Below are 19,434 nucleotides of genomic sequence, written 5' to 3'. Positions count from 1 at the left end.
TGAGACAGGGCCTGCTGGCATGCAGGGCCCTGGAATAGGACTTGGCTTTGTCTTCTAGGATTTCCTTGGCAGGTGGGAGTGGAGATCCCTGCCAGCCCTTTGCTACTGATGAGAGAAGGGCTGGAGAGGGGAGCTGGCAACACAGCACAAGCCCAGGGGAAGCAACAGCCTGCAACCCAGGAGGCAGGTGAGCCGGTCCGAGTCGCTAAGAATGTCTCGTGTTCCCGAACACTGCATCCAAGCCCAGGCTGTGCTTGAAAACAGCCCCATCTGCGCCGCTGCAGAAGTGCTGGGCACCCCTGTGTGGGGCTGCCTTGCCAGGGTGGCCTGGGGAAGGTGCTGCAGGGCTCCAGGGCATGCCTGCAGCCAGCCCCTCACGGCTTGTGCAGGGGCAGCCCCTCCTCTTCCACCACAGGCTGGCGATCCCATTAACGGGGGTTTGAGCCACATTCGGTGCCCGGGTACTGTGCTAGTGATGCATGCAAAGGGTAGAGGGGACCAAGGCCCCCGGGAGAAGGTGGCTTTGCCTTCCCCACCCTCGCTAAGCTGCAGCTGCACATTCCGATCAGCTGCATCCTTGAGTCCCACAGCCCCGGTGCCATGTGTCCCTCGGCTGTTTGGTCAGACTTTCCCCTTTTTTCCTGCTGCAGCCGGGGGGGGGGGGGGGGGGAGTGGGAACGTCTGCGTCGCAGGACACGAGCATCTCTGGTGCAGGAGCCGGGCTGGAGCCGCTCGGTCTCCAGGACCGCCCCTGCCCTCGGCACTCGCATGCGCCAGGCGGGCGATGCTGGCGGGGCAGCCCCGGAGCAGCCCGGCCTCTCCCGGCACCGGGCCGCCCCGAGCCCCTCCCCCGGCCGGCGGCGCGAGGCGGAGCTTCGGCGAATTTCATTTATTTCCCAACCAACTTAAGGCGGGGTCTAGCGCGGCCGCCCCGGCTGGGGCTGCTGCTGCCCCGGCTGCCCCCGCGCTGGCCGGGCCTGGCGCTAGGCCCCTCCAGGCCGGAGCTGCCTCCGTCGGAGCCCAGCCGCCCCCGGGACTGCGCCTCCATCGTGCCCCGCCCCAGCTGCCCACGCTACCCACAATGCCGCGGGCCCCAGGCCGCCCCCGCTGATTGGCCGCCCGCTGCCGAGGGGAGGGCGGGGCTGACGCGAGGCGCGCTGATTAGGGGCCGCTCCCGGAAGGGCGGTGCTGGCGGGGGGGCAGGCAGGTGCTGGTGATCGCCATGGTGAGTGGGGTCGTTGCGGGCCTGGCCCGGCGGCCCCCGGGCCCCTCCGGAGGCGGTAGCCCCTGCTCGGCCCCTTGACGGGGGGGAGTTTGGGCTGGAGCGCGGCCGAGAACCGGCGCGGGGCCTCGCCGGGGCAGCGTGGGGCCGGCGGCTGTCGATGCTGCGGGGGCGTGGGCTGGTACGGCCGGGCGGCCGCGCTCCGGCAGCGGGGCCCCGCCGCGGGCGCTGTCCGGCGCAGAGGCTCTCCCCTTCCCGCAGCGGTGCGTCCGCCTGGCCTGCGGCCGAGTAGGCAGCAGGTGCCCGTGCCCGTCCCCGTGCGGATGCTGCAGCACGCGGACCCCGCGCTCTCTCCCCTTGCAGGCCACAGCAACGGACCAGGTGGTTGGGTTCGGCTTGGTTGCCTTCAGCCTCCTTCTCTTTGTTTACTACACCCTCTGGATCATCGTGCTGGTACGACTCTCCTCTGGCTCTTGTAATCGCAGTCACTCCCTTGTCACTTCACGCTCGGGTGTTAGCCTGGGCTTTGGCTGGGTGCACCGGTGCCTGAAGGACTCTGCCCTGCCAGCTTCCGGGTTAAAAATTCCAGGGCAGCGCTTCCTCTGTTGGCACAGCCCTTGCCCCTTCTGGGGGCATCTGCCCTGCCCTGGGTGAGACCAAGCTTCATTTGTGCTGCCTGCCTGGCTGCTCTGAGGCAGGCTGTCCCGGGCAGTGTCAGAGTGAGGTTCGAGAGAGCTGAAGCCTGGTGCCTCTGGAGGTGTTCGTATCCATGTTTGCAGTCCCCCAGATTCCTGGTTCTGGTAGGAGATGACGCTTACCAGATCTGGAGCCTTGTAGGGAGGAGAAGAGTTTAGGGAATGCAGAGCTCTGGAAAAGTGATTGTGAGCCTGATAGTTTGCCCAGTTCTGAGGACATCAGCTGGAGACATTAGCGGTTTTCTTCCTGGAAGGAAACATCTCACGAGCTTTCCAGGTAAAAGAGGCCTGGTTTAGCCTTGGGCTGATGCCTGAATTCCTGGCAGCTTCCCCTCTAACCTCTCAAGAGTTTTGAATTCCCATCTTGCGTCTGCTTATTCTCCTGCCCAATACATAGTTATGCTGTTGGTAGTGCCACGAGCATGTAGGTGTGCGCACTGCTGTGTAGGAACCCTTACACTGCTCTCTAGTGTCCAAAGCCTCCCACCGGCCTCCGCAGAGGGATCCTGGCAGGATCACTGTGAAACCGAGCCGGTAGCAGCTGCTTCCCGCCTGCAGGGCAGGGAGTCCGGGGATTTGCCGCATTCAGCACCAAGCGTGCGGGCAGACATGCCCACCTTGTGACCCCAGGGCTGTGGGACCCCTGTTCTGGCCTTGTGTAGCTGCCTTTTGTCTGCCCGCCCACTGCCGTGCCCCTGCAGCTGTGGGCTGAGCCACAGGCAGGTATGGGCACCCTTTTTTTAGCTGCCTTCTCACACCTGGAATTTCCATCCTGCTTTCAAAACCACGAGTCTGCAGGTGTCGGGAACTGGCCCTGGTGCTGTGCCCACCTGCTGATGCCGCTCTGTCTCCTGCAGCCCTTCATCGACAGTGACCATGGGATCCACCAGTATTTTTTGCCTAGGGAGTACGCAGTGATCATCCCCATGGTGGCTGGGCTGCTGCTGCTGCTATTTATAGGTGAGTGTTGTTTCTGTTCTAATTAGAAGCTTCTAAATTAGGAAGAGAGAAGAGGGTTGCTAGCGGGTTAGCTAACGTGTGACACTTGTGACACTGTGGCTACTGCTGCAGCTTAGCCTGGCACAGGCTCTCGGGGCATGTGTTCATGTGTAACTTTGGCTGTCTGAGCCTCTGGACAGCAGAATTGTTTCTTGCTCACTCTGCTGAGGATCTGTTTCTCACTACAATGTATTGTAAAAGTACCCATAACTAAATGTTTTCTGGCTGAATCTGCTTTCTCTCTGGTAGGTATTTTTATAACCGTTGTGGTGTGGAAGAGCAGGAAACCTGCCAAGAAATTGGACTGAAGGCTCAGTGGAGAGATGAGCGAAGGCGCCCACCCTGTGGCATCGTAGCCAGGAAAAGCCTTTGCCTGCAGCACTGGGCAGCCGCCTCCGCCAGAGCGCTCAGCGCCGAGCTGGCTGCGCTCTCCCTCCTTCCGTTCTGCAGAGATGAAGCCTTCTGTAGTTTACAACGTACTGACCAAAGGGAAGCAAAACTGACCTGTGGGGCTCATCGAGAGAGGGACCAGAGCCCTGCTGTGAGGGACCTGTGCTCCTGCTGGGGCTGCCCATACTGGCTGTGCTTCGACCCCTGCTGGCTGCGGGAGCTGTCGGGATCCAGCAGCTGTAACCACCAGAGCACCAGTCAAGCCCTGGTCCCTGCCTGCTGCTCAGCCTGCAGGTGATCCTTCCCCTCTGCTCATGCTGTGTCCAGTGATTTATTCCTTCTCGGTTTTTTTTAAATGTTTACATACGGTTTGTAGTTTTGTTTTTTTTTTTAAATTGGGTTCATATTTTAGAGGAAAGAAATGAGACTGGCTGTGGAAAAGGCAGGTTTGCATTCTCTGTTTGCCTGCTGGAAGGGCTAATCGTGGTGCTGGTGAGCTCTTCCTGAAGAGGTACCCCCATGAGGCCAGGCATGCAGACGATGCTGGGACAGTGCTGCTGCTGCCCTCTGCGTCCCCTCCTGCTGCCATCCAGCCAAGGGGGTGGCGAGGAGATGCCCTGTGTCACAGGGGAGTGTTCAACTCTGCTGCCAGTGAGTGCAGCCCCCATCCCAGCTGGGTTCCTGCCCCCCTGACAAGGGTCTATGAGCCGCTGGGCTGGGACTGAGTGGGCAGCTGTGGTGACACCCTGTCCTTCCCCTGGAGGCTTTCCTCCTGCTGCTGCCCCACCCTCTGGCCCCCAGGCAGCTCCCCAGGCCACAGCAAGCAGGATCACCCTCGGTAGAGGGCTGCAGGCTCAGCCCTGGCTGGGGGTTTGTTTGTGGCTCTGGCAGAGGCTGCCCCACCGTGCCAGGCTGCCCAGTGGCCCTGCTGGCTTGTTGCTGCGTCCTCCCTGGACAGGGGGGCAAAATGCAGAAGAATTCAGTTGTGTCTGTGCAGCTCCAGGCATGCCCCCTAGCCCTGGCACTGTCTGCTCCCCCTTGCCCCTGGCCCCAGCCCACGGAGGACAGTGCTGGGACCAGTTTCAAGGTTACTGCTCGTGTTTCTTTGTCAACAGTGAAAGAAAGCAAAGCGTGGTGCCCGGTGCTGGGCAGCTCTGGGGTGTTGTTCCTCGCTCTGCAGCTTGGCCATGGTGTGAGGGGCTGCAGATGATGGGTGGCCCCCTGGGGCCAGCATACGGGGACCAGGATACCAAAAGGCCCACCTGCCCGCCCTGGCCCCACTGCTGGGCCATTGTGGGTCATTTTTGTCCCTGGGCTGTTGCCACCACACCAGAGCTTACCGCTGTGCGGGGTGGTTGGGAGACAGTGGCACACAGAGGTGAGAAAGGAGCTTGGGGATGGGGGGCCTTCTAGGGACCCTCAGGCTGGTGGGAAGCTTGAGAGGGCAGAGCAGGAAGTGGAGAGAAAAATGGGTGCTGGGGAGGGTGCCAGGGCATGCAGGATGGGTGCTGGGGCCAGTGGCAGGACAGCTGGTTCCCAGGACATATGGGATGGGTGCCAGGGCACCTGGGAGGGGTGCTTGGTATGGGGAGATGGTGGGGGTGCTGGGTTTGGTCCCTGGGGCACAGGGGGTGGATGCCTGGGTGGGTGTTGGGGCACAGGGAGTGGGTTCTGGGGTAGGTCCCTGGGGCACAGAGGGTGGGTGCTGGTGTCGATCCCCGAGGCACAGGGGAGGGGTGCCGGGATCAGTCCCGGGCACAGGGGGCGGCTGCTCGGCGGTGTGGGGGGTGTGAGTGCCGGGGTGGATCTCCGGGGCACCGGGGGTAGGTGCCGGCGTCGGTGCTGTGCGCCGGTCCCGGAGCCCCGGGCTAGGTGCTGGGCTGCGGGCGCGTCCTCGGCGAGGCCGTGGCGGGAGGGGGCGGTCCCGGTCCCGGCAGTGCCCGCTCCGCCCCGCCCCGCAGCCCCAGCCCGGTGCCGGGATGCGGGACCTGGCGGCGGCGGCCCTGGGGGCCAGGGAGCGGCGGCGCCGGGGGGGCCACCGGCGCGGTGAGTGGGGCCGGGGGGACCGCCCCTGCCCGGGCCCCGAGCCCTGCCGGGGGGGCGGCACCCGCGGCGGGACGGGATGTCCGGGGCGGGAGGGGGGCCGGGGGGAGGTGCCGGCACAAGGCGCGGGGGTACCCTGGGTATTGGGGTGCTGGGGATGGGGGGGCCCCACTGGGGAACCCCACCCCCGGGGTCCCCTCCCCCCGCTCGCCCACTGCCGCCGCTGAGCTCACTCTGTGCGTAGGGTGCGAGCCCCCACCCACGAGGTGACCCCCGGACCCTGCCGGGCGACCCGCCAGTCCCCCAAGGATGAGGATGCTGGTGAGTACCCACGAGGCGGGGGGGCACGGGCGGGGTGAGGGGCCAGCGGGATCCCGGCATCATCGGGGGGGCCACTCACCCAAAGAGCGAGCAGGGGGACTGCGAGGCTGGCAGCTGCCGGTCCCCGCGGGCAGCACGGAGCCCCGGCCTGGGGAGCGGGGCCGTATGCGCCGGGGCCACATGGCTGGCTGCGGCTGGGAGTGAGGCACCGGCACCCAGCGCCCTGTGCCCCAGCGCCCTGTGCCCCAGCGCCCTGCACCCACGCCCTCATGCTGCGTGGCACCACGGGACCAGGCACATGGCCAGGCCTGGGGAAACCTCCCTGCTCTGCTTCCAGGTCCGACTCTTCCTCACGCTGGTGTGCGTGGCGGCGGTCACTGTGCTGTACGTCCTGTTGTGCTCCCACGCCTGCCTGCGACCCTGCTGCTGGGCCCCGGCGGCACGGAGCAGCCCCGTGGCACCCACTGTCCTCAGCTTCCAGGGGTACAGGCGCGTCCCCGATGGGAAGGTGCGTGGGGATGGTGAGGCAGCTCGACCCACCCGTGCCTCAGTTTCCCCTTCCTTAGGGAAGGGCAGGTGGGGCTGCAGTGTGTCCGGCTGCTGCAGGAGGCAAGCGGGGGGCCCGATGGCTGACTCTGCATCTCCCCACAGCCACTGGAGCGAGCGCTGTGCCGCCGCTGCGCTGTTGTCTCCAGCTCGGGGCAGATGCTGGGCTCACGCCTGGGACAGGCCATCGATGGGCAGGAGTGTGTCCTGCGCATGAACCATGCCCCCACCGCTGGCTACGAGGAGGACGTGGGGGCACGGAGCACCGTCCGGGTGGTGTCGCACACCAGTGTCCCACTGCTGCTGAGGAACCAGCCCTACTTCTTCCAGCAGTCCCAGGAAACCCTCTACATCATCTGGGGGCCAGCGAAGAAGATGAACCGGGAGAAGGTGGGCTCGACCTACCAGGCGCTGCTGAAGGTGATGGAGATGTACCCCAGCCTGCAGATCTATACCCTGACCGAGGAGAAGATGACATATTGCGACGAAGTCTTCCAGAACGAGACAGGGAAGAACAGGTACCACCAGCTCTCAAGGAGCCTCCGTCAGCCCCCCCCCACTGTAGCATCGCCCCCCCTGTCACGCACCCATAGCCCAGCTGGGCTGGCAGCACGGTGCCACCTGCTCCAGTGTGGCCACGGTGCTTTGCAGGATGAAGTCCGGCTCCTTCCTGAGCACAGGCTGGTTCACCATGATCCTGGCCATGGAGCTGTGTGAGCAGATCTGCGTCTTTGGCATGGTCAGCGACAGCTACTGCAAGTGCGTGGGGGGCGGTGGGGATGGGCAGGGGGTGGTGTGCTGTCCCACGACCCCCACACCCACCCTATCCCCTCCCACCAGGGAGAAGAACCACTCGAGCGTGCCCTACCACTACTTCGAGAAGGGCAGGCTGGACGAGTGCAGGATGTATCTGGTGCATGAGAGAGCCCGGCGCGCTGGGCACCGCTTCATCACCGAGAAAACCATCTTCTCCCGCTGGGCCAAGAGGAGGAACATCATCTTCACCCACCCATCCTGGGCAGATGGGTAGGGCACCAACCACGGGGTGAGGCAGCAGAGACTCTGGCAGCAGCGCGGCTCTTGTCCTGCAGCGATGTGCTGATGTGTCTCGGCTCTGCTGGTTCCGCCGTTGAAAGCCTTTTGCCAAGCCCTGGAGGGGGGACTCTCTATCTTCACAGCAGCAGGGCCAGTTCCCCCAGCCGGTGGGTGCTGGGACTCCCCCACATCAGTGCACAGCTTGCACAAGGACCCACGGAACCCCATTGGCTCCAAGCACCTGCCCAGATGGACCCAGGATAACCATGAAGGTCTTCTGCCTGCTCTACTGGGATGAATATTTAATGCAGGATTAAACATTGATGCTGCTGGGTTCCAGCGCAACACAGGGCTGGAGAGTCGGCCCTGCCAGGGCCAGGAGCTGGTGTCCCTCCCAAGGATGAAGCTCCACTGCAGTCCTTGTCCCAGTTGTGCCCCGAGACCCAGCGCTGGGCATGTGGTGCAGGGAGATGGGTCTGGGTCCCCCATCCTGCTGCCTTCTGCTGCTCTATGCCTGGGCAGGTCCCTTCGGGCCCCTGTATCCCCCCAGCTGGGAAGGCCTGGGGCCACGTGCACCCTGGGGGCTCTGAGTTGCCTTGTCACAAGTGCCCTTGGATTCAGACCAAAGCAAACATGGCCATTAAAAGCGTTTTTAACTGGGTGGTGTGCCGTTCTGTGCCCCTTGCAGCTATGGGACATGGAGACAGGACAGCAGCTGGTCACAGGGCTGCTGGTGTGCTACTGCCCTGCCAGGCTATAAATAGGAGGAGGAGGTGATGGGGGCGTAAAGCTGAACCTGAGCATGGAAGACAGTGCCAAAAGCTGGGAGTCAGGATTTGGGAACCAGCAGCTGCCTCTCCACAGGAGAAGTGCTGGCCTGGCATGGATTTTGTGCTGGGTGTGGGGTAGTCCTGGGTCTCACAGGGCTCAGCTCTGCTGGGCCATGGGCAGGATGGCTGCCAGCTCCCACACACTGCGCAGAGCTGCCACAACGACTCTTGGAACCTGTTACAGATGCCACATGTCTGAGGGGGCCTCGGGGTGTCTGGAGGGGCAGAGGGAGCCACGTTGGCTCCCACTTCAGCTGAGGCCCAGCCCTGGGTCAAGTGAGGAAGAGCAGTCGGTGACCTGGGGACACTGCCGGGAACAGGACACGCTCCTGCTGGCGAGCGGGTGCAGGGGAGCCCTGGAGCCCCTGGCCTGGTGCTGCCGCAGCCCCGCACAGGGCACAGCGCGGCCGGGCTCGGACAGCCACCCGCCGGGGGGCCGCTCCCTGCCCACCGCGGAGCCCACTCCGTGCCCCGGGCAGCCCCCGAGAGGGGCCCTGGGCTGCCCGGGCAGCGTGGGGGAGGCCGCGGCATCCCAGCAATGTGGCCCTGCGCCCGGCCGCGGCTCAGGCACCACGTGCAGCTCTTCTCCCCCCCTCCCCCCCCGCCCCGGTGCCCGCCCCGGTGACCTCGGGGTGGGACGTGCCAGGCCGCAGGGGCGGGGGCAGCCCCGGTCTGCTCCGTCGGGGCCCGGGGCTGGGAGGGCGGCGCTAGGACCCGGTGGCGCTCCCCGGCCCCCTCACCGGGCGGGCGGCGCTAGGACCCCGCGGCGCTCCCCGGCCCCGAGCGGCGCGCGGCTCCCGGGGCTCCGTGCGCGCGCGGCGGCGGCCCCGGGCCGGGCGGCGGCGGCAGCAGCAGCAGCAGGAGCAGCGGCAGCATCGCGGCGCAGTGCGGAGCGGAGCTCAGCCGAGCGGTCGGTGCACCCGGCGTGTCCTCTCCCGGGGGACGTTCAGCCGGTGGAGGGGGCGGAACGGCGCTGCGGGGGCGGAGGAGCGGCCCCCGCCCCGCGGCTCCGGTGCACGGGGAAGGGGGGTGGGGGTTCGGTTCCTCCCCACCTGGAGGCGGCCGTGGCCCGGCCTGCCCGGTGTCTGCGGAGCGGGGCCGTGCGGCCCGGGAGCGGGGGCGTTGCGTGCGGGGGGGCTCGCACGTAGGAGCGGGGGCAGGTGTGCACCGGGGGGCTGGGGTAGCTGTTACCTCCCCGGGCTGCGGGAGGGTTTGCCAACGGGGCCGGAGTGCGGCGGGATGCGCACCCCGGGGCGCGGGGGGGAGCGGGTCCGGACCAGCCCTTCCTTGGCAGAGCCGCGATGTGACCCCGGGGCCCCGCCATGGCCGCGCCCGCCGGAGGGGCCCGGCGGCCCCCGCAGCGCAGGAGGAGATGACGCCCCCCCGCCGCCCGCCGCAGGTGAGCGCCCGCGCCGGGGGCAGCCGGAGCAGGTGTCCGGTGCTGCCCCCGCTGTGTCCCGCCGGGCCTCGCGGCACGGCAGGCTGGCACCGGCCCGGGCAGCAGCGCCGGGGCCCCCCCGGGGGCCGCACCCCGCCTGCCGCGTGATTTTCCATCCCTGCCCCCCCCGGGCGATCAGTAAAGAGGCTCCGATTTCTCGTTTAATTCCCGATCGCTCCGAGCAGTCCAGGAGCGGCCGTGAGTCACTAATGAGGACTTCAGCAAATAAATTGGGTCAGTCCATTGCTGCGAGCCCGGGCGAGTGGGGTGGGAGCGGGTCCTCCCGCCGGGGGGGAGCGCCCAGAGTGCCCCCCGCATGCCTCGGGCCCGGGCTTGGGGGGGCCGCCGGCTCCGGCTGGACAGGAGCCCATGGGTGAGCTGAGTGAGGCCGGTCTCGGCTCCTTGTGCCCCCCCCCCCCCCCCCCCCCCCCCCCGGTCCGAGCCTCCGCCGTGGCTGTTTTAATGGGATTTGGCTGCACGAGCAGCAGGTTTACCCTCCCTGACCCTGCAGGGCTGAGCAGCTTCAGCCCTGCCGGCGGGGGATAATCCTTCCCTGGAGCTCGGCCCGACACCGGGATCTCCCCGGCACGAGCTGTGGCTGGGTCCCGCTCCCTGCACAGCAGAGCCTGCCCGGCCATTGCAGCATGCCCCTTGCCCACATGGCACCAGGCATCCATCCTCCCCTCAAACAGGGGCCAGGGAGCCGGCTGGGTGCCCGCCCTGTGGGGCCCTGCTTGCTCCAGCACAGTGAGCCAGGCTGTCCCGTATCCTGCCCCGTATCCCATCCCATATCCCCGCTGCTCCAGGGATGGGAGCTGAGCACGGGCGGGTGGCGGTGACCATGTGCCTTGCAGGTGTCCCACGGGACGCCGGCGATCGCTGTGCGCTGAGGCCAGCACAAAGACATGAGCGGCCAGCACGGTGAGTGCCGGGGCATCGCCCCTGGGACAGTGGGCATCTCCCTGGGGCACGGGCATCCTGCTGGAGCTGCTGTGGGGAGCAGGGCTGGATGCTGACGCCTGCAGGGTCGGGGCAGTAACTGACACTCTCTCCCCAACACGGCAGAGCCAGCGCGCCGCCGCCCTGGGGGTCCTCTTTGCCCTGATCATGTTGCTGATCATCTACCGCTCGGGTAGCGGGAGCGAGGTCTTCCCCTACAGCCACCTGCGGGGCAGAGCCCGCCAGCCCCCCGACCTCAAGAAGTGGGGGGTGAAAAGTGGGTACCTGCCCGTCTGCGGGAACAAGGTACGAGCTGGGTGGCAGGGCCCGGCCAGGGCAGCAGGCACAGGGTCTGGCCGTCTGCTTGACATCCTCTCCAGTGGGATGGTGGCTCTGCAGGGGACAGCAATGCCTTGTCCCCTGTCTCAGCTCCATCTTTCCCTGCTGGGTCATGGTGACACCAAAAGTCACCTGCTCACAGTGGCTTGTCATCACCAGACCCTGACTGCCCGCTGCCACCAGTGCGTCATTGTCACCAGCTCCAGCCACCTCCTGGGCACCGCCTGGGCTCGGCCATCGATGGGGCTGAGTGCACCATCCGCATGAATGACGCTCCCCACCACTGGCTACGAGGCTGACGTGGGCAACAAGACCAGCTTCCGTGTGGTAGCCCACTCCAGCCTGTACCGCGTCCTCAAACGGCCCCAGGAGTTCGTCAACAAGACCCCGGAGACCATCTTCATCTTCTGGGGGCCACCTGCCAAGATGCAAAAGAGCCTCCTGAAAATCATCCAGCGCGTCAGTACCTCTTTCCCCAACATGACAGCCTACGTCGTCTCCCCCAGCCGCATGAAGCAGTTTGATGACCTGTTTCGGGGGGAGACAGGGAAGGACAGGTACCGCAGAGCCATCTTCAGCACCGTGTCCCTCCTTTTTCCAGGTCCCTGGGACAGAGCTGGCTCTTGGGGCTGCTCCATGGGAGGGGCTGCAACACCGGGCTGGAGGTCCCTGGGGCAGGTTGGGGACCCTGGGGGGATGTCCGTCATCCACATCACCTTGCCCCCATCTCCCCCCCACCCCTCGCCTCATTTTCCCTTCCCAGGGAGAAGTCACGCTCGTGGCTCAGCACCGGCTGGTTCACCATGGTGATCGCGGTAGAGCTGTGTGATGCCGTCCACGTCTATGGCATGGTGCCACCCAACTACTGTGGGTAAGGAAACCCTCGAGTCCCCACCCTGGCTCCCTGACCCCACCATGGGGCCCACCCCATGCTTCCCCCCCACACAGCCGCCGGCCCCCGCCACGCCGCCTGCCCTACCACTACTACGAGCCGAAGGGCCCCGACGAGTGCACCACCTACATCCACAACGAGCGGAGCCGCAAGGGCAACCACCACCGCTTCATCACCGAGAAGCGGGTCTTCGCCAGCTGGGCTGGCCTCTACAACATCACCTTCTCCCACCCCACCTGGCCCTAGGGGCTGCCCCCCACAGCTGGGCAGACCCCTGGGGCTGGGATGGATGGGGGTTCCCCTGCATCCCCCGGGAGTGGGGAGCAGCAGGAGCCAGGTGCTGGGGGGCCACCAGGTGCCTCCCACAGGACCACCGCCATTGCACACAGTGGCTCCTCATGCCTGGGATGTGTTTGGTTTTGAGCTGGTTTTGGGGGGGGGCAGGTGGGAAGCGCAGGGTTTGGGGCATCCCCCCCTCCATGGGTGGGAGGCATGGGGGTGAGATCCTGCCTATCCTGGTTTGGGCACGTTGCACCCCCTGCGGGTGCATGGTGGGGGCCAGGTCCCCTGGGCTTGATTTGGGGTTGCATCACTTTTGGGGTCACCACAGAGACTCCCTCCCCCAAGCCTCTGGGTGGGGGGACCTCTCCTGGGGCTCAGCTCCCCTCTGCCATACCCAGCACCCTGATCCTGGTCTGCAGCCATCCTTCCCTCAACAAAGCCCTGCGGTTCTTGGTGGGACCCAGCGGGGTGACACTGCCACCCATCAGTGCCCCAGCATCCCAAAACCACTCGGCCCCTCCCAGCACCGCTGCGCCCCACACCCACACTGCCAAAACCTTTTCTAACCAAGTGATGGGATTTGGGGGGGTGGGAGGTTTTTTTGTGTTTTTCCTCTCCACTTCTGGTCCTGGGGTTTGTATTTGGGTTTCCCAGCTGAAGGGGGAGCGGGGCTGCTCATGAGTGGTAACAAAGGGGACGGGGCCAGCAGCAGCCTGTGGCTGCGTCCTCATAATTCATTAACCGCTTATAAACTATTTAGAAGTGGGCCCGTAGCGGAGGGGGTGGCAGTGCCCCTTGGCACCCTGCGGCTGAGGGGAGTGTTTCATTATTAATTTCTCAGCAGTGGAGAAGGGGGTTTGGGGAAAAGAGCTACATGCGGCGTGTTTGGGTGCTGAGCCGTGGCTGGGCTCCGTGCCTCAGTTTCCCGCCGGCTCAGCCCGTCCCCGTCGCAGCTGGGGCTCTGGGGGGCTCGGTGCCGGGGGGCGCCCGTGTTTTGTAATGGTTTGTACAGGAATAAATATTGCTGCGGTCTGTTGCCTTGGGCCCTGGCTGCGGGCTGGGTTTTGGGGGCTGGGCAGCGGGTGCCATCCCGGGGGGGGGGGGGGGGGCAGGGGACCGGTGTGTCCCGCGGGCCCTGTGCCCGGCAGCCGCTGACCCCAGCCGCGGGCCGCCCCCCCCCGCCCCGGTGCCTGCCCTGGGGCGGGGGACAGCTGAGGCTGCCCCAGCTCGTGTCCCCCGCACCGGCTGCCCTGGGGTCGGACTCTCTGCAGCCACAGAGAGGGAGGGAGGCGGGTGCGGCCGCTGCACCCCCGAGGTGGGGACAGGGGGGACGGGACGGGGACAGCTCCGAGGGGCTGCGGAGAGTGGCTCAGGACCCCAGACCCGGCCGGTTGGGGGCTCCCCCCCGCAGATGGGGAAACTGAGGCACGGGGGTTGGGGGGTGCTCCGCACCCCTCGGCCGCGCAGGGGTTAACCGCACCCAGCCGGGCGGGCGCTGGGAGGGCCGGTGATGCTGCGGGGGACGGTCCCCCGGCCCCGCGCTGCCCGTCCCTGCCCGCCGCTGCCCGTCCCTGCCCGCCGGGCCCCGCTCCCGGCATGCACCGCGGCGCCAGCGATCTATATATAGCGGTAAAAATAGCGGGTGGGCCAGCAGGGGCTGCCCGCGCCGCCGGCCGCGCACAGAGGTCAGTGTCCCCCCGCACCGGGGTCCCGCTGCCGTCCCCGGCCCGGCCCGAGGCACTGCGGCACCGGCGGGGGGGGGCTCACGGGGGGGCCCGCGCTGCCTGAGCGACCCCCGCCCCCGGCGGGGCGGGCGGCATCGGCAGGGAACGGCGGGGGGCTGCGGGGGGGCGCTGCCGGGGATGCCGGGGGGCTTGCACAGGGTGCCGGAGTGGTTGCGTGGGTGCTGGAGGCGTTGGTGCTGAGGCACTTGCACGGGTGCTGGAAGCATCGTAGGGGGTGCTGGAGCCATTGTGTGGGCACTGGGGAGCTTGCAGGGGGTGCTGGGGGTCTTTTAGGGGTGTTGGAGCCATTACGTGGTGCTGGGGGGCTTGCATGGGATGATGGGGGTCTTTCAGGGGTGCTGGAGCCATTGCATGGGTGCTGAAGCCATTGCATGGGTGCTGGAGCCATTGTGTGGGTGCTGGAGGGGTTTCAGGGGGTGCTGGGGGGTTGCAGGGGTGCTGGAGCAGCCCAGTCCTGGGCCTGGGGTCCCAGCGGGGAGCTGGATGCTGATGGGATGGGTGGGGAGGAGGTGGGTTGGAGCTGGCAGTGGAGTGCGATGGGAGCACCCTGGGGTGCATCCTGCGGTGGCTGTTGTTGGGAAGTCCTGGGCCACACTGTCCCCAGCTCCGAGCCACAGGCCCCTCTGGCCAGCAGCCCCACCCCATCTCCTTGGGACCAGGCACCTCCACGTCACCCTCACCCTGCACCCATGGGCCCAGCACCGCGTCAGGCCCTGAGCACCCACTGAGGGCTAGGGCTGCCCCCAGCCCCCCAACCCCACCAAGGTTGGTGCCAGAGGCCCTGGGGCTCAGCACCCCCCACAGTTGGGGACCCCCGGGGTCCTGCACCCTCCCAGCCCCCACGGGGGCCACCGCAGGGCTCTGGCCCTGCAGCGCAGGTGGGACGTGACCTGGTGCTGCTTTCAGCCCGGCCATTCTTAGCCTCTGCCCTTTCCCTGCTGTAACACAACCGGCGGCGGGCGCGCGTGGCCCCGGGATGCCCTGTCCTAGCACCCGGTCCAGCCGGTTTGGGGTGACGCACTGCGGCCAAGCAGGTCGGGCGCTGCAGGGCTGGGTGCGGGCAGGCAGGGTGGCCAACCCCCCTGCCCCCCCGAGGGGATGGGGGTGCCGTGGGGTGCTGCAAGTCCCCCCTTAGGGTACCCCCACAAAAGAACAGCCTGCGGGGAGCTGGGGGGGTGCTGCCTCCATTACTCGGTGTCCTGGTGACACTGGTCAACCTGAGCTGGTTTCCGGCTGCCAGGCAGCACCCCGGGCACGGGGATGTGGTCATGGCAGGGGATGAAGCTGGTAACGTCACCATGCGTCACCCGGCATGGGGAAGCCCTCACCGCAGCCGGATGCGCAGGTGGCTGCCGGGAGCCAGGTAGGTAGGTGATGGCCACGGAAGCAGGGGTCCTGAGCTCCCTATTTTAGGGCCAAGCTGGGGGTCGGGGTCTTCCCTCACTGCTAGTGCCCACCCCCTCAGCTTGGCCATGGAGCTGGGCACCAGCATGGCAGGGATGGGAGTCCTCTTGTCTCCCCAGACACGGGTCTTGGGGACCCGTGTGTCCCCAATGTGCTGAGCTCATCCTGCTCTTCTTCCCTGGCAGCCTGAAGTGCTCCTGCGCCTCGACCACGGCAGCATGTCAGCAGGTGAGTGCTCTGTTCCCCTGGCATCCGTCCCCCCGATCCGTCAGCTTTGCGACCATCCTCTTCATCCCCATTGCATCCATCCCTTTGTCCCTCTCACTCCCCTTTATATCCATTCCCCCTGCATTGGCCCCCTTCGTATCCAGCCCCTTGGTCCCACTCCGCATCCATCCCCCTGCACCCATCCCCTCGGTTCCCCTTACATCTGTCCCCTCTGCATCCCCCTGTCCCCCTTGCATTCATCCCCTCTATCCTCTTTGCATCCCTCTCCTCCATCCCCCTTCCTTCCCTCCCCTGCGTCCCCTCCTTACCTCCCTCCCCTCTGTCTGTCCCCCACATCCTCCAGCCCCCAACATGCCCCACACACCCTCAGTCCCTGCCAGCCACCTGGCCCTGTCCCCAGCCCCAGGGATCGCCGGGTGCCAGGAGTTGAAATTTCAGCCGGCTGTCATCAGGAGATGGGAAAGTGGCCCCAGAGCGGCTCGACTTTATTTTTAGCTCTGCCTCCCCACACGGCGCTGCACCCTGGCACCGCCCCGCACCATGGCTGGGCCAGATCCTGCAGGTGGTGGGAGCCCTGCACCTGGGTGCTCGGCAAGGGGACAGGGTGGCTAGTGCCACCTGCGCATCGGCCACCACATCCAGGGGCCGATGCTGGGGTTCAGGGATGGCCAGGGGTTGTGCCAGGCACTTGAGGTGGCTGTGCCAAGCCAAGCCTGCCACAGCCCCCATTAGCCCACCGGGGTGACGAGCTGGCCACAGGGGTGGATGCGGCTGGTCCCCACCCGCAGTGGAGCCATGGACAGTGACCGTCTCAGGACACCACGTGGCAGTGGAATTCCAGCCCCACGGCTGAGGCAACCTGGGGTCTTTGTGCTCAGCCATGTCCAGCCTGTCCGTCCCGACCTGCCCAGGTGATGAGGACAAGGGGAACACACGGCTGCTTCCCTCCCCGCCTTCCCCTTCCCCCCCAGGTCTCTGGGATCAGTCCCCTCAGTCCCTGGGGATGCCTTCCCCAGTGTGGCACCCCCCCAGAGACACCTTGCTCCTTGATGGGCTTTCTGGCTTTTGGTAATTATTTTTTTTCCTTTTCTCTCCTCCAGAGAAGTTCAAGCACCACAAAATCATCTTCGTGGTGGGTGAGTCTGTGTGCGGGTCCTGTTGCTGGTGGGGTCAAGGCCACAGCCCATCCCTTTTCCCTGTCCCTGCGGGGTGGGGGCTGTGAGGAGCAGCCAGTGCCCAGGGCTGGGGAGCTGGGGCTGGAGGCTGAGGATGCGGTGGCCATGGCTCCAGCCCGGCTCCTAAAGGCTGCAGAGGGGTGTCCTGGGACAGAGAGGGCACCTCTGGCCAGGCACGGGATGGCAGCATGACCTGGGGTGAAGTGACAGTAAACACCTCGGGGGTGGTGTCCTCTGTACCGATGGGGTGGTGATGGTCAGGTGCCAAAGGGACAGTGGTGCCCTGGGTGCCATCAGGCAGTGATGTCCTGAGTGCCGGTAGGGTCATGATACCCTGGGTGCTACTGGGACAGTGACGTCCAGGTGCTGTTGAGGCAGGTGGAGATGCCCTGGTGCCAAAGGGACAGTGGTGCCCTGGGTGCCATCAGGCAGTGATGTCCTGAGTGCCGGTAGGGTCATGATACCCTGGGTGCTACTGGGACAGTGACGTCCAGGTGCTGTTGAGGCAGGTGGTGATGCCCTGGTGCCAATGGGAAAGTGATGTCCTGGGTGCTGATGGGGTAGTGATGCTCTGGGTGCCGTCAAGGTGGTGGTGCCCATGTGCCAGTTGCCAGCAGCCCTTGTCACCCCCAAGCACTTGGCATCCCCCGGCCCACCCCAGGCCCACCTCTCACCATCCATCTGGTGCTGGGCCTGAGGACACCAGCCCCCATCTCACCGGGCTCTGAGGACTCCTGTGGGTCTGTGCTGCCGCTTCCATGTACCCCTCCAGCTCCTCACCCATGGCTTGGGGCACATGGGGCCCTTGTGGGACTTGCAGGTGGCCCCGGCTCAGGGAAGGGGACCCAGTGTGAGAAGATCGTGCAGAAGTATGGCTACACCCACCTCTCCACGGGGGACCTGCTGCGGGCGGAGGTCAGCTCAGGCTCAGAGCGGGGCAAGAAGCTCCAGGCCATCATGGAGAAGGGCGAGCTGGTGCCCCTGGTGAGTCCATGCAGGCCACTGGCCAGTGCACGGCAGGACGTGCAGGCAGGGTGGCTGTGGGGACGCCATAGTAACAGCTGGCACATGGCCCAGGGGCACCTCTGTCCCTGCTGCCTGGGGGGGAGTTTGCAGCAGGGATTTGGGGGTGCTGAGTGGGGGCATGTTGTCCAGTGTCAGCCCTGGCAGCTCTGTCCTCCCCTCCCCAGGACACAGTGCTAGACATGCTGCGGGACGCCATGGTGGCCAAAGCAGACGTGTCCAAGGGCTTCCTCATCGATGGCTACCCCCGCGAGGTGAAGCAGGGAGAGGAGTTTGAGAAGAAGGTGAGGGCTGGTGCTGTGCCGTACCGTGCCGTGCTGTGCCATGCCACCTACCGTCCATACAGAGGGGCTTCATCCAGCAGCAGCCCGGCCTTCCCCATCCCGGTGAAGAATCTGTCCCAACAAGCGCTAAACTGTCCCCATGCCAGCCAGTGGGTCACCCCATCTGGAGGACAGCCTGCACCTGGGGCGCGGTGGGACGGACTTCTCTCCAGGGTGTCCTCAAGCTGACAGGGTGACCAAGGTGCCAGCACAATGGTGATGGCAGAGTGCCAGGGCTTGGTTGTGGTGTCCCTCTGCCTTCCTCCTCATCTGTTCCACTGTCCCAGTGGCCCCCAGACCTGTGCAGAGGGAGGCAAAGGATGGTGTGGGAACATCTGTGACCCCCATGCTCACCACCACCATCTTCCCAAACCAAGCCAGACCCATGCCAGTTTGGCAGGGTGACAACTGTGTCCCCTCTGCCCACAGATCGCCCCCCCCACACTGCTGCTCTATGTGGATGCGGGGAAGGAGACGATGGTGAAACGCCTGCTGAAGCGAGGCGAGACCAGCGGGCGGGTGGATGACAACGAGGAGACCATCAAGAAGCGTTTGGATACCTACTACAAGGCCACCGAGCCTGTCATTGCCTTCTACAAGAGCAGAGGCATCGTCCGCCAGGTAAGCAGGGATGTGGCTGGTGCCGGCCCCCTCCAGCCCCACAGCTCGAGGCACGTGTGTCCCAGGGGAGGGGAAGGGATGGATGGGGATGATGAGAGAAGGGAGAAAAAACTCAATCCTGGCTTGTTCGGGTGGGCTTGACCCCCTCCAAGGATGTCCCCACACCCCTTTGCCTAAATCAGTCGCGATCTCTCTGCCCATGGCCAAAATCCATCCCTGGAAGAGCTCCGGTCGCGCCGTCCTCTGGGGCGAGCCCCCCAGCTAACCCCTCCGCACCCAGCTCAACGCCGAGGGCTCTGTGGAGGAGGTTTTCCAGCAGGTCTGCTCCCACCTCGACAGCCTGTAGCCGAACCCCCAGCCCCACTCCCCGCCTCCGGCAGAGACAGCGGAAGCGGCTTTATCCTGTTTTCGTGGACGGAGCCGCACGGAGGAAATTTCAAGGACATTGTGTTTGGCTCTTTCCCGTCTCTCCCCAGTAAAGTTCACTTTAATGAGCCCAGACTTTATCTTTTTCTTCTGTCGCAGGAAATGAGTTTTTCTTTCCAGAGATATTTTTTTTCTCCCCCCTGTCCCCGCCAGCCCCTCTGGAGCTGATTAAGGGCAGGAAGTGGGTGTTTATCCCACCGGGGCAGCGGGATGCTGTGCTCGGAGGAAGGGAGGGAGCATCCCGGCTCCTTGCCCCTGCTTCCCAATCCATGCCCTATGGGGAGCCTGCAGCCAGTCCCCCTTGCCCCCATCCCGTCCCGCTTGCTGAACTCCCTTGTGCCCTGGCTGTGTGACCCCAGAGATGCTGGCAGCATCTGAGCCATATCCCACACGTGCATCCCCTCTCCCCGGCCCTGCCGCTGGGAGCTGGGGGTGGCCAGGATGGGACCCAGCCGTGCCACAATGGGGATTTCCACTGCTTTCACGCCACAGCATCTTATTTCTTCTGGCTGTCAGGG

At 65.7% G+C, this 19,434-nt stretch overlaps 4 protein-coding genes across 8 annotated transcripts; all 4 read left to right on the top strand.

Moving 5' to 3' along the window:
* The first annotated feature begins 1,161 nt into the window (after positions 1–1,161).
* On the top strand, positions 1,162–3,681 carry DPM2 (dolichyl-phosphate mannosyltransferase subunit 2, regulatory). Its single transcript, XM_027778211.2, has 4 exons — positions 1,162–1,225; positions 1,586–1,675; positions 2,775–2,877; positions 3,166–3,681. The coding sequence occupies exons 1-4, from the start codon at positions 1,223–1,225 to the stop codon at positions 3,222–3,224; spliced, it is 255 nt and encodes an 84-aa protein (XP_027634012.1). The 5' UTR covers positions 1,162–1,222; the 3' UTR covers positions 3,225–3,681.
* Positions 3,682–3,833: 152 nt separating this feature from the next.
* On the top strand, positions 3,834–7,911 carry ST6GALNAC4 (ST6 N-acetylgalactosaminide alpha-2,6-sialyltransferase 4). Of its 3 annotated transcripts, none has more exons than XM_055791261.1 (6): positions 3,834–4,684; positions 5,594–5,670; positions 6,008–6,178; positions 6,322–6,734; positions 6,868–6,975; positions 7,057–7,911. In XM_055791261.1, the coding sequence occupies exons 2-6, from the start codon at positions 5,659–5,661 to the stop codon at positions 7,244–7,246; spliced, it is 894 nt and encodes a 297-aa protein (XP_055647236.1). In that variant the 5' UTR covers positions 3,834–4,684; positions 5,594–5,658; the 3' UTR covers positions 7,247–7,911. The 3 variants fall into 3 exon arrangements, with proteins under 3 accessions (XP_055647236.1, XP_055647225.1, XP_055647230.1); XM_055791250.1 differs by lacking the exon at positions 3,834–4,684 and adding an exon at positions 5,163–5,352; XM_055791255.1 differs by lacking the exon at positions 3,834–4,684 and having other exon boundaries at positions 5,464–5,670.
* Positions 7,912–8,736: 825 nt separating this feature from the next.
* On the top strand, positions 8,737–13,014 carry ST6GALNAC6 (ST6 N-acetylgalactosaminide alpha-2,6-sialyltransferase 6). Its single transcript, XM_055791033.1, is given in 8 exon segments — positions 8,737–8,991; positions 9,376–9,480; positions 10,585–10,764; positions 10,957–11,017; positions 11,020–11,072; positions 11,074–11,354; positions 11,561–11,668; positions 11,746–13,014. Coding segments are annotated over 7 exon segments (900 nt in total). The 5' UTR covers positions 8,737–8,991; positions 9,376–9,453; the 3' UTR covers positions 11,936–13,014.
* Positions 13,015–13,502: 488 nt separating this feature from the next.
* On the top strand, positions 13,503–18,984 carry AK1 (adenylate kinase 1). 3 transcript variants are annotated; one of them, XM_055791024.1, is made up of 8 exons: positions 13,503–13,656; positions 15,306–15,348; positions 16,108–16,259; positions 16,449–16,484; positions 17,344–17,507; positions 17,714–17,830; positions 18,299–18,490; positions 18,673–18,984. In XM_055791024.1, exons 3-8 carry the CDS (start codon positions 16,229–16,231, stop codon positions 18,967–18,969), a joined length of 837 nt encoding a protein of 278 aa, XP_055646999.1. In that variant the 5' UTR covers positions 13,503–13,656; positions 15,306–15,348; positions 16,108–16,228; the 3' UTR covers positions 18,970–18,984. The 3 variants fall into 3 exon arrangements, with proteins under 3 accessions (XP_055646999.1, XP_055646993.1, XP_027634009.1); XM_055791018.1 differs by lacking the exons at positions 13,503–13,656; positions 16,108–16,259 and adding an exon at positions 14,241–15,079; XM_027778208.2 differs by lacking the exons at positions 13,503–13,656; positions 16,108–16,259 and adding an exon at positions 14,868–15,079 and having other exon boundaries at positions 18,771–18,984.
* The last annotated feature ends 450 nt before the right edge of the window (positions 18,985–19,434 follow it).

Source organism: Falco peregrinus, chromosome 1 (assembly GCF_023634155.1).
Source record: "Falco peregrinus isolate bFalPer1 chromosome 1, bFalPer1.pri, whole genome shotgun sequence".
NCBI lineage: Eukaryota > Metazoa > Chordata > Aves > Falconiformes > Falconidae > Falco > Falco peregrinus.
Note: the sequence above shows the minus strand (reverse complement) of the source record. Positions and strands in the feature narration are given on the sequence as shown.